General features: G+C 38.3%; 1 protein-coding gene across 5 annotated transcripts in view; it reads right to left on the minus strand.

Moving 5' to 3' along the window:
- The window catches only part of ryr3 (ryanodine receptor 3), a 358,203-nt gene that overhangs the window by 237,576 nt on the left and 108,086 nt on the right, over positions 1 to 12,541 (minus strand). For all 5 annotated transcript variants that reach the window (XM_033026930.1, XM_033026931.1, XM_033026929.1 and 2 more), the window contains 5 exons: positions 10,795 to 10,987; positions 7,404 to 7,620; positions 5,894 to 5,998; positions 812 to 915; positions 626 to 709 (listed from right to left, as the gene is read on the minus strand). In XM_033026930.1, coding sequence (XP_032882821.1) covers positions 626 to 709; positions 812 to 915; positions 5,894 to 5,998; positions 7,404 to 7,620; positions 10,795 to 10,987 — 703 coding nt within the window. The remainder of the gene's footprint in view (positions 1 to 625; positions 710 to 811; positions 916 to 5,893; positions 5,999 to 7,403; positions 7,621 to 10,794; positions 10,988 to 12,541) is intronic.

Consider the following 12,541-nt stretch of genomic DNA (forward strand, 5'->3'; position numbering starts at 1 on the left):
AGAGCAGGGCAAACAGCTACAAAGAAGACTATGAAAAAGAGTGTGGTCAACTTTGATTGCCTCTTTCCGCTGGGCTGAAAAGCCCGAGGACCAGAATTTAAAGAATTGTGAATTTAGGCACTATCGAATATTTTCAGTCAGAGTTGACAGAGATTTTTTTACTCTTCTCAGCTGGAACTTATGACATTTAAGGCAAACACTGCAGTATTAGAGCAGGAGATAAGATAGTACACATATAATCCATAAAAATTCAACATAGAACATTTTAATTGTGCATTAGAAAATTTTCTCCTCAGCAAATACTTTAAAATCAACAGAAGGCCTTAATTATTATCACCCATATCTAAAACAGTATTTTGATCCTGCAATCTGTCTTGCAGTGTTGTGTATCTTCATGCAATTACATTTTGTAAGTTCATTCAAGCATTCAGATAAATTCTGTATTTGTGATCCTTAACAAGATTTCTGTGATCTGGAAAGCTCGTGGAATTCAAATGCATCTCGTTGTTCTAAAAATGGTAAATAAGTACCGTATTTTGTAAAAACTGAAATCAGAAGCTGTAAAGCATGATAATAAATGGCTATGAAACCTTCAGCAATTTTCTCCTTCCTGCGATAAACTTACTTTTTTGGAAGTTTCATTCTTTGTAAATCTTCCTCAGATTTTGGTTTAATGTGAACAACGTGACAACCAAAGGCCAGGAGTGTCCTGTAAAGGCATTAAAATAAACACCATTCATTCATCAACATTGCAAGTTGATATAATTAATGGTTTTTCATATTAAATATTATATAAAATGTTAACACCTACTTTAAAGTTTCAAGGGACATTTGTAAATTATAGTTTTTCTCTTGTTCTGGTAGCTTATTAAAATTAACCAAACAAGGGTGCTGTCTCTTGTTGTCATCTCGTACCTGAACAGAAAACAAGGCAGTCAGAAGTTAAAAAAGCAACAGAACATTAATTGCTCAAAGAGTGAACCCATTGGCATCTGATAGAGGTGGTTATTTTTGTAGGCATGATTTCTAGAAGTATGAGCTGAGATACTTGCAGCAACGGAATTAAAGTATCTGGGATATGGGTAAAGTAATGGGTAAAGGGTACTTCATTAGGCAATCAGATTCTGATAATATAGTCCAACTACTAAGAAAATGATGTCGAGTCAGATGCAGTATGAAGAATTACATAAGGAAAAGATGAAATAGGTGGGAGAACATCTGTAACACTGCTCAAGAGTGATTACAGAATGTGTTATTTTATACTGTGTAACATACAAGCCATCAAGGTCAATTATTCATTTGTTTTCCTGGAAAAACAAATTATTTAAAAAAAATCCCAATAAACTGAAGAAATTTAAATTAAAGAACTGACTGAAATTTTGTTGATCACGTTTCATTGGTAGCATCTTCGTAGCTGAGACCTTATGCCCATTCATATAAACAAAATAAATGGATAACAATTCCTCATCTTTGAGAGATGTTTGCAAGTAAAATAGAGCTTTCCAAAAGCTGTTTATCGCCACTGGTCTGTCTGTCTTTAGTTTTTTTTGTTATATTTACTGTGTTTTAAAAAGTTTGTCTTAATGTTCTCTGGTTTGTTTTATGTGGGGTGTGCGGGAGGGGGATGGGGGGAAACATTTTTTCAATCTCTTACCTTGCCGGAGATGCGATTATTTTTTCCGGATCTCTCCGGTCATTCTACAGCCTAACATCATGGAGCTGGCGGCCTTGCTCGTGACTGACTTTAAGCCCCACCGTGGAGCCGTGAACTTACCATCGGAGTATGCAATCCCTTGCCTGGGATCGATGCTCCAGCCTGCGGATTTCAACATCGAGGAGCTTGCAGTCTCGGGTAGAGACTGATGTTGGGAAGCTTCAAAATCGCTACGGGAGCCAAGATCGTCCCGTCAGCGGGCGGCTCGAGGCACCCGAACGTGGGAGAACAAAGAAGGGAAGAGATTGAACATTTTTTCACCTTCCATCACAGTGAGGGATGTGGTGGAGTCACTGGGGTGGATGTTTATGTTAAAATATATTTTGTGTGTCTTGTTGCTTTTTATTGGTATGATTGTATGGCAGATCAAATTCCTCATAATGCACATTTCTATAGTATATATTTTAAACGCATTGCCTATCTCAGCTGGTCCATTCTCCTCATAAATTTTGTGGGATCAGGAAAGTATAGAATTTCATTTGCTGTTTCGAACTTCAATATCCCTCTGCCAGTGATCTGTTTTCATAATTGCATATACTTGCTACTGTTACAATATGAGTATTACATTGTAGTGCCACTGTGAAATATAAAATAACTAAAAAATGTTGTTTTAATGCAAAATAACGCAAGCAAAATTGACGACACTATAAAAAATGGGTCAGCATGATGCAACTGGAATCAGGCTGCAATTCGTACGTCAATCCAGTTCCTATTTAAAAGGCATTGTGTCATCTATAAATTATAACCTTTGTTATTAATGAGTCACCAGATTGCTTTCCATGTCAATTATAAACAACATTCACAAGGTTTTTTTTTTTAATGCATCTGATTCATTATAAACGACATATACATGATAAGCAAACCTCTATTCCATTTTACCAATTGAATCTTATTTTATATTTAAAATCATTATAGCCGAATTAGCAGACAGAACTACTATTGCACACAGTAACACTTTAGATTAAAATAAAATCACCGTGGTGCAGCTGGTCTCTGTTACCTCGAGCATGGTAATAATATGCCAATGATATTTAATGTCTGGCTATTTTTAATATCACTTAAGGACTGATAAACAATTCAATGCAATTTAATGCAACATGATAGGAGGTAGATTATGTTGCTTTAATTGATTTGTCCCTCTAGCGCAACTAAATGTTTGCTCCATGGATTGGTCCTGACAAATTAAATTCATTTTTAGTTGTATTTTCAAGTTGAAGGGAAGGAATTAGCTTTGTTTTGACACTTTTACCAGTTAGAAGTTAGACCAGGAACAAACATTGGGACATAATACACCAAACCATATATTATGGAATTGTGTAACACAGAAATAAATCCTTCAGCTAACTGAGTCAACGCAGAACATTGATCAAGCATCCATTGATACAAATCTCCTTTTCTGCACCCCATATTCCCATCAACTCTCTCCAGATTCTGTTATTCACAACACCATGTGCAATTTACAGAGGTAATTAGCCCACAAATCATTATGTCTGTTGGTTGTGGGAGGAATCCGGAGCACTTAGGGGGAACTGGGAGAATGTGCAAAATCCAACAAACAGCACCAGCGGTTAGAATTGCATTTAGTTAATTGGAGGTAAGAGGGAGCAGCTCTGCTGGTTGTACACTATGCCTTATCATATATCCCTTATCATGTATCTACACACTAATGGATCGATTGTAATCATGTATTGTCTTTCTGCTGACTGGCTAGCACGCAACAAAAAAGCTTTTCACTGTACCTCGGTACACGTGACAATAAACTAAGTTATGCCAGAGTTTACAAACAGTTGAATTCTTCATCAGAACTACCAGCTGCTGAGGATTCCCCACTCTTTTCTCTGAGAATATTGTCAAAAATAAAAAAGCTTGCCTGCTCAAAAGCTAATTTCTCCTAATTTGTTCATTATATCCTCCACTGACAGTGACATATGCAGAAAACTAATTGCATTGACCGATCACGTGAAGCCCGTTTGATTGCATAATGCACCAATCTAATTTTCAACCCGAGACATCATCTGTCCATTACCCCCAAAGATGCTGCCTGATCCCCTGAAGTTCTCTAGCACTTTGCGTTTTGCTCAACTATATCACATTGTGCTAGTAGACTTCTCGGTTTCCAGTGCTGGCCAGAAGTACATTTTTGGATATTGCATTTCCACAACAAATGATAATAGATCTAAAACAAAAGTAACCATAAATACTGATATTATGGGGAGGATAAAGGCTATTTAAGATCATAAAAACAATATATCAAAGTACTAGCCTTTTGAACTTGCTCTGTAATTCATTGAAATGATAACTGTTCTTCTACATCAGTGGCATATTCCAGCACTTTCCCCTTATCCATTGATTTCCTTCATGTCCATAAGGGAACCTTCTTTCAACCTGTGTTTGAATAAATGCAATGACCCAGTCTCCGTAGAACTTTATCAAAGTAGACTGAACTCTCGTCAGAGAGAGAAGGGTCTGAAGAAGGGTCTCGATCCAAATTGTCACCCATTCGTTCTCTCCAGAGATGCTGCCTATCCCGCTGAGTTACTCCAGCATTTGTGTCTACCTCCCTAGAACTTTATTTATTTATCCCAGAAGGGAAATTGTCCTCCATTGTACAGAATTGCAAAATGCACCACTCTCCAAATGAAAACATTTAGAAATTTCTCATCTCAGTCCCAAACAGCCTACCCCATTTTCTAAAACTGTGCCCTGTAGCCCAAGATTCCTCAGTCACCATTCCATGTGTCAAGCCCTTTAAAACTAGAGAGCAGTCCTGAACTACTATCTACCTCATTAGTGACCCTCGGACTATCTTTGATTGGACTGGCTTTACCTTACACTAAACATTATTATCCCCGTATTCCCTCTTTACCCTGAAAATGGCTCAATTGTAATCATGTATTGTCTTTCTGTGAATGGATAGCACGCAACAAACAGCTTTTCATTGTACCATGTGACTATAAAATAAACTGAACTGAAAAATTCTATTTGTTTCGGTAAGATTCCACTCTTCTCCAAACTCTAGAAAATACAGTCCCGTTATATCATGTGGAGTTTGCGCGTTCCCCCTGTGACCTTGAGGATTTCCTCCAGGTGCTCCGTTACCTCCCACATCCCAAAGACATGTGGGTTTGTAAGATAACAGGTCTCTGTTAACTGCCCTTAATATAGGGCGGGTATATGAGAAAGTGGAATAGTGTAGAACTAGTACGTGAATGAGTGATCGATGGCTGGGGTGGACTTGGTGGGCTGAAGGGCCTGCTTCCATGCGGTTTCTTAACTAAACTAAACCCACCTCATGCAATATATCATCGTATGTATTACATTTTCAATTTTCACTTTTAGAGGTGAGGATGCCTAGCTTTTAAACAAAATGACATATTTAATCGATTACCGATTATCAAAAAGATAGTTATGTCTTTTGAACATTTAACTACCAAGATAAATATGGCATTCCAGAAAGCATATCATGAAAATTATCTTTTCATTTGCGATCACATAGACCTCACGCAATATTAAATTTAGATAATCATATGTTTTGAACAACAAATTATACCTTCTAGTTATAAAATATTTCATACTGCTTTTCAAAGGCATAATTAAAAAACATTTCTGACAATATTAGATTTTAAAATATCACTAAACAATATAAATCTGAAATAAATTTGGTTATTTATTTCCACAATTATTTTTATGAATTCCATGTAAGCCATTATAGATATCTTGATGTACTGCAATCTGCACCTTTAGAAATAAAATTGTATCGTTATGTTTCACAGTAGGGCAAAAGTAGTAGAGCTTCTTTGCTGGACAAGAATCTTGCGATTCCAAAGTTGCAGGTGATCTTTGAGAGCAAAAAACACAACTATGTCATTGCCCTCTTTGTCACCTGCAGTTAGATAACAAAGCTTTAAAAGCAGTCCCTTATAAAATTCATAATTATTATTCCACAATATCAAATGGTGATTAAAATAACCAGCGATTATTTATCATATATGTTGATATCATTTTGTTAGTAACTTTCCACATAGCATCATTTTATAATTTACCATCACATTTTTCAGCTCTGCATTTTATTTCTGGTTAGATTCCAGCACTCTAGCCTCTAATGTAATATCTAATGGACAGAATTCTCTTTCAGGAGAATGAATGTATCAAGTTATCCCAGTTAGGTCATTTTATTACCTTCCCATATGTCCAGCCAAGCTCAATCTTGTTTGTTGCCCAAAGTTCATGAATGTTTTCGGCCAATTTGCTCTGGACTTTCTCAAGGTGTGAAGGTAAAACAATCTGAATAAAAGAAACAATTGACTGTAGTGTTATTCTAAAATACTAAGCATGGGCCATCGCAACAATTTTCCCTTGTAGAATTTTTATTTTCATTCAGAATTAATCAAGATTTGGAGATATGTATTCAAATACATATGTTTTTGAGGGAGACTGGGTCTCCCTCAAAAACGTTTACAAAACAGTAGTGCAAGAAAAGGATGTTAGAAAAGATTAAAGACCAGTGTTCCAAAAATAACTTCTCAACTTAAATTATCATTACTTTCAAATAATATCTTAAGATCACGGAATTAGAGATTTAAATATGATAGAAAATACAGAAGTTATAATTGAAACTACACTACTGAAAATTATCCATTTAATTAAAAACTATAATAGATAGTTGAACATTATTTGTATTTGCTGAGTACCTTACAAGCCAAATCAAAAGGTGGAAAAGTTGTACATAGTACTATCCTGTTCATATTGTTTTTGATTGAATGACAATACAGTGGTTAGTTCTGCAATGGTTTCGACAGATACACCAATGAATTCTAGCCATGAATTCAACATCCAGGGAAGTTAATGACGTCATTGAATAAATTTGGAACATTAATATAAGTTTAGAGAATGTGAAAACAGTAACCATGAAATTAGTGTACTGCTGTAAAAACCCGAGGTTCATGTATGTACGCCAAGGATGACAATCTCTCATCCTTACTGGGTTTGACGTATATCAGCAACTTGGGTTGGACAGTTAATTTTGGCATTGAAGTCACTGAAGTTCACAACCCATATATGATAAAATAAAGCTGTCATATTTTTTTATCAGTTTATGTTTCAAAGTTGGATTTTTACTAAGTATATTGGAGAAGATAGTTTGATGGTCAGCAGGTCTGTCTTCTTTAAGACTTTCACTAGAATCTCACTTTGAATCTGTAGCATTAGTATTTCTAAACAAAAATAATCATTGTCATGAGAGTAGCTTCAGTCATCAAAACTTATCAATAAACTACTGCCTGACACTGAAACGACATTGCTTTTAGTAAATTACTTTATTCACAAGTACTCTATAATTGAGTCCTGTCCAATTTCAGATTCAGCAATTGAGCAGCAATGTAGTCAGTACCCATTAAATAATCAGATATCCTGAATGTGGCTCATAGAATCCTTTCTGCACTTTCATTAGACGTGCAATGTAAATTAGGTCAAGTTATCCAATTGCATAACTTGAATAAAGGAGAATATTCACACCAAACAAGGATTTTTCTCACGACTACAAGCTATTAAAGATGGTCATTTGTTAATGAACAATTCTCATTCATATTTAATTTATGAACCACAAATAAACACTATTTGATTATTTTGCTAAAATGCACAACATTGTAACAATTTATTCACTACCATATATTTGAGGAGGTTTAAGTACCTGGCAGGTATCTACTGGTTTTGGGATGAAGGAGGCTTGGGAAAGATGACATGGAGTTCCTATTAAATCTCGAACGCCATCATAATCTCGCTTGTACTCTTTGATTGGTTCCAATCTCAGTTTTTCCTTTGGTAGTAGTGCCTCATAGCAGGGTGCATATCCAGGAGGAGGCAAAAACCTAAAATCTCCATGATGACCACCAATCAAAAAACGTACTCTTGAAAGAAAAATAACAGAAAAGGATTTGAATTACAAACCCACCAGTCATATGCAATATATTTCACCACCCCTCATCACTGTGTTCCCTCTGTTGTGGTAGTGTACTGTGAGTGTACTGTGTGCTTGTTGTGGGTGCAGAGAGGCCATCGTTGTGTCAACAATTACAAGAATAGTTTGAGTAGTTATCAAGTACAGGCATACCCTCGTAGAACCTAGTACAGAAAATAAGGCAGAATCAGTGGAAATAGATATCGGCACAGAAAGTTTGTGATTTTGTTTGAGAACATAACAAATTGTTTCTTGTATGAGAGGATCAGTAACTCCTGCTTGATGGAGGAACAGCATTTATCCAACTGCTGCTATGCAGCTTTTTTGGCCATTCTGTGACTCATTGATCCTCAAATTTTGGGTTGTGTCTCACAGCCGGTCTTTTCCCTTCAGGCTCTCCTACAGTAAAGTGGGAAAATCCGAAATTCATTGTTGCTCGCATCATTTCCATTGGCCATGTAACACAATCGGACAGAATCTCATTTACTTTTAGAAACATAGAAATTAGGTGCAGGAGTAGGCCATTCGGCCCTTCGAGCCTGCACCGCCATTCAATATGATCATGGCTGATCATCCAACTCAGTATCCCGTACCTGCCTTCTCTCCATACCCTCTGATCCCCTTAGCCACAAGGGCCACATCTAACTCCCTCTTAAATATAGCCAATGAACTGGCCTCGACTACCCTCTGTGGCAGAGAGTTCCAGAGATTCACCACTCTCTGTGTGAAAAAAGTTCTTCTCATCTCGGTTTTATAGGATTTCCCCCTTATCCTTAAGCTGTGACCCCTTGTCCTGGACTTCCCCAACATCGGGAGCAATCTTCCTGCATCTAGCCTGTCCAACCGCTTAAGAATTTTATACGTTTCTATAAGATCCCCTCTCAATCTCCTAAATTCTAGAGAGTATAAACCAAGTCTATCCAGTCTTTCTTCATAAGACAGTCCTGACATCCCATGAATCAGTCTGGTGAACCTTCTCTGCACTCCCTCTATGGCAATAATGTCCTTCCTCAGATTTGGAGACCAAAACTGTACGCAATACTCCAGGTGTGGTCTCACCAAGACCCTGTACAACTGCAGTAGAACCTCCCTGCTCCTATACTCAAATCCTTTTGCTATGAAAGCTAACATATCATTTGCTTTCTTCACTGCCTGCTGCACCTGCATGCCTACTTTCAATGACTGGTGTACCATGACACCCAGGTCTCGCTGCATCTCCCCTTTTCCTAGTCGGCCACCATTTAGATAATAGTCTGCTTTCCTGTTTTTGCCACCAAAATGGATAACCTCACATTTATCCACATTATACTGCATCTGCCAAACATTTGCCCACTCACCCAGCCTATCCAACTCACCTTGCAGTCTCCTAGCATCCTCCTCACAGCTAACACTGCCCCCCAGCTTAGTGTCATCCGCAAACTTGGAGATATTGCCTTCAATTCCCTCATCCAGATCATTAATATATATTGTAAATAGCTGAGCATTTCCCCCAGACGTAAACAAGAGAAAATGTATATTTACGAAAAAGCAGTCCAAATGTATTTTGCCTTTAAGCATTGCCAACAATTTATAATTGTTTAACATAAAAACAATTAAAAACTGCCGTTAATTGTTTATTTATTTTTGACGCAAAATGATAAATATTTTCAAATTGAGACAATCAAGACAAAAAAATCATTGCTTCTTCACAGAGTCATTAGAGTCATAGAGTTACATAGCATGGAAACAGGCCAAATTCACCCAGGCCACCTAAGATGTCTACCGGAGCTAATCCCATTTGCCCATGTGTTTGGCCCATATCCCTCTCAACTTTTTCTATCCATGTATCTGGGCCAATGTCTCTTAAGTATTTTAATTTTACCTACCTCTACAGATTCCTCAGGCAACTCATTCCATATACTCCCTAAATACTGTGCGAAAAGATTTCCCCTCAGGTCCCTTCTATATCTTACTTATTTTACCTTGAATCGCTGCCTTTTAGTTTTAGACTTCCCTACCTTGTAAAAGGTCTCTGATCATTCACCTTATCTATGCACTTCATGATTTTATTTACCTTTGTATGGTCATCCTTCAATCTCCTATGCTCCAGTGTAAAATGTCCCAGCCTAAACGCTCTCTTCTTTTAACTCAAGCCCATCAGTCCCAATAACATTTTCATCAATCTTTTTGTTCAGTTTAAAGATACAGCATAGAAACAGGCCCTTTGGCTCACCAAGTCCACACTTGCATTAGTCGCCCATTCATACTAGTTCTATGTCATCTCACTTTCTCATCACACTCTGCACACGAGGGAAAATATACAGCAGCCAATTATCTTACAACCCATGTGTCTTTGGGATGTGAGAGGAATCTGGAGCACCCGGAAAAAGCCCACGCGGTCACAAGGAGAACGTGCAAACTCCACACAGCCAACATTGGACCTGGGTCTCTGGTGCTGTGAGGCAGCAACTCTACCAGCTGTGCCATTATGCAGCCCAGTGTTTGCACCCTTTCTAGCTTACTGACATCTTCCCAAAGCTGGGCAAGTCTCACCAGTGGGTTGTACAGTTGCAACATGGTGTGCCATCCTCAGGCAGCACACCAAAATATCAACTGCTCCTCACACAATAAAAATGTTGAAACTCTCCGCACTCTATACCTGAATGTTTTGCCAATCATACCAAAGCCGCACGCCCTGCATCCCAACCGCCCTGCTCACTTACCACCACCCCCCCGCCCCCCCCCCACCCCCTCTCTCAATTGGATCCCAGCAGAACAAAGAGGTCACTGATGAAGCACACTGCCCGGATGAATACCCAGAGAAACATTTGTAAGTTATGCATATAAATTATTCTTGAATATACTTGCAATAGTGCTACATGAAAAAATCAAGCTGCTCTGCACAAACTCCAATTCTCTGCTCGAGGCCCAATTTTATAACATGACAGTTGGTCTACAAATTATAGAAAATGTGGACTTTGAAACCGATATTTGCTGGGGCTAAGATATGGCATAATTAACCTATTTAGAACAAATTCACTTTATATTCCCCAGTTTCAAAAGACTGGCTGGTGACCAATTCTAAAATATGGCAATATCAGAACCAAAATTAAGTATCACGGCACTAATGGGGTGATAAACTTACTTGGCACCCGCAGAAAAGCTGACCACCGGGAAGAACAGCCCATCGGTATTGAAGCTCTCAAACATTCCTTGTACTGGCTGTCCATTAATGCGGAAGGAAATACTTGGAATACCTAAATCCAGGCAACAACTAACTACATCATCGCCATTCAGTATATGTTGATTAGGTGATGACACAGACCTTGATACTCGACCTATTATGCAAGATAATAAACAATACGCATATCAAACTATTGATAATGGAGTATCAATACAATAATCAAAACATTTGTGCACCGAAGTGTAATTTTCACTGAAATTGAGCTGAAAACAATGGATTACGGAAAACCAAGTGCAGGCTTTTATTATTTATAATTATAGTTCATAGAACAGTAGTTTCTTGATTAGTACGGGTGTCAGAGGTTATGGGGAGAAGGAGAATGGGGTTAGGAGAGATAAATCAACCATGATTGAATGGCCTAATTCTACTATCATTTATGATTTTATGATTAGTAACATTAGCAAATTTGCAGATGACACAAATCTGGGTGGCAGTGTGAACTGTGAAGAGGATGCTATGATGAAGCAGGGTGATTTGGACAGGTTGGGTGTGGGCAGATGCATGGCAGATGCAGTATAATGTGGATAAATGTGAGGTTATCCACTTTGGTGACAAGAACAGGAAGGCAGATTATTATCTGAATGGTATCAGGTTAGGAAAAGGGGAAGTACAACGAGATCTGGGTGTCCTTGTACATTAGTCACTGAAAGTAAGCATGCAGGTACAATAGCAGTGAAGAAAGCTAATGGTATGTTGGCCTTCATAACGCGAGGAGTTGAGTATAGGAGCAAATAGGTCCTTCTGCAGTTGTACAGGGCCCTGGCGAGACCACACCTGGAGTATTGTGTGCAGTTTTGGTCTAATTTGAGGAAGGATATTCTTGCTATTGAGGGAATGCAGCGTAGGTTCACGAGGTTAATTCCTGAGATAGCGGGACTGTTATATGAATAAAGAATGGAGTGACTGGGGTTTATTCACTGGAATTTAGAAGGATGAGAGGATATCTTATAGAAACATATAAAATTATGAAGGGATTGGACATGCTAGATGCAGGAAACACGTTCGTGATGTTGGGGGAGTCCAGAACCAGAGGCCACAGTATAAGAATAAGGGGTAGGCCATTTAGAACTGAGATGAGGAAAAACCTTTTCACACAGTTGTGAATTTGTGGAATTCTCTGCTTCAGAAGGCAGTGGAGGCCGATTCACTGGATGCATTCAAAAGTGTTAGATAGAGCTCTTAGGGGTAGCAAATCAAGGGGTATGGGGAGAAGGCAGGAACGGGGTACTAATTGTGGATGATCAGCCATGATCACATTGAATGGCGGTGCTGGATTGAAGGGCTGAATGGCCTATTCCTGCACCTATTGTCGATGTATCTATGTATCCATGTATCTTATGAACAGTACAGTATAGGAACAGGCCTTTGACTCACCAGTTCTGCGCCAACTATGATGCCATCTAAACTAATGCCATCTGCCTGTACATGGTCTATACCCCTATTCTCCCCGCCAGTTAATGTGCCTGTCTAAATGCCTTGCAAATCTCCTTTAAACTTTTCTGCTGTCACTAAAAAACTATGCCTCCTAGTATTTGATATTTGCACTTGGAAAAAATAGACCGACTACCCTATCTATGCCTCTCATAATTTTACATATTTCTATCAGGTAAATCTTCAGCCTCCAACACTCCAGGGAAAACATCCAAGT

Source organism: Amblyraja radiata, chromosome 9, assembly GCF_010909765.2.
Source record: "Amblyraja radiata isolate CabotCenter1 chromosome 9, sAmbRad1.1.pri, whole genome shotgun sequence".
Classification (NCBI taxonomy): domain Eukaryota; kingdom Metazoa; phylum Chordata; class Chondrichthyes; order Rajiformes; family Rajidae; genus Amblyraja; species Amblyraja radiata.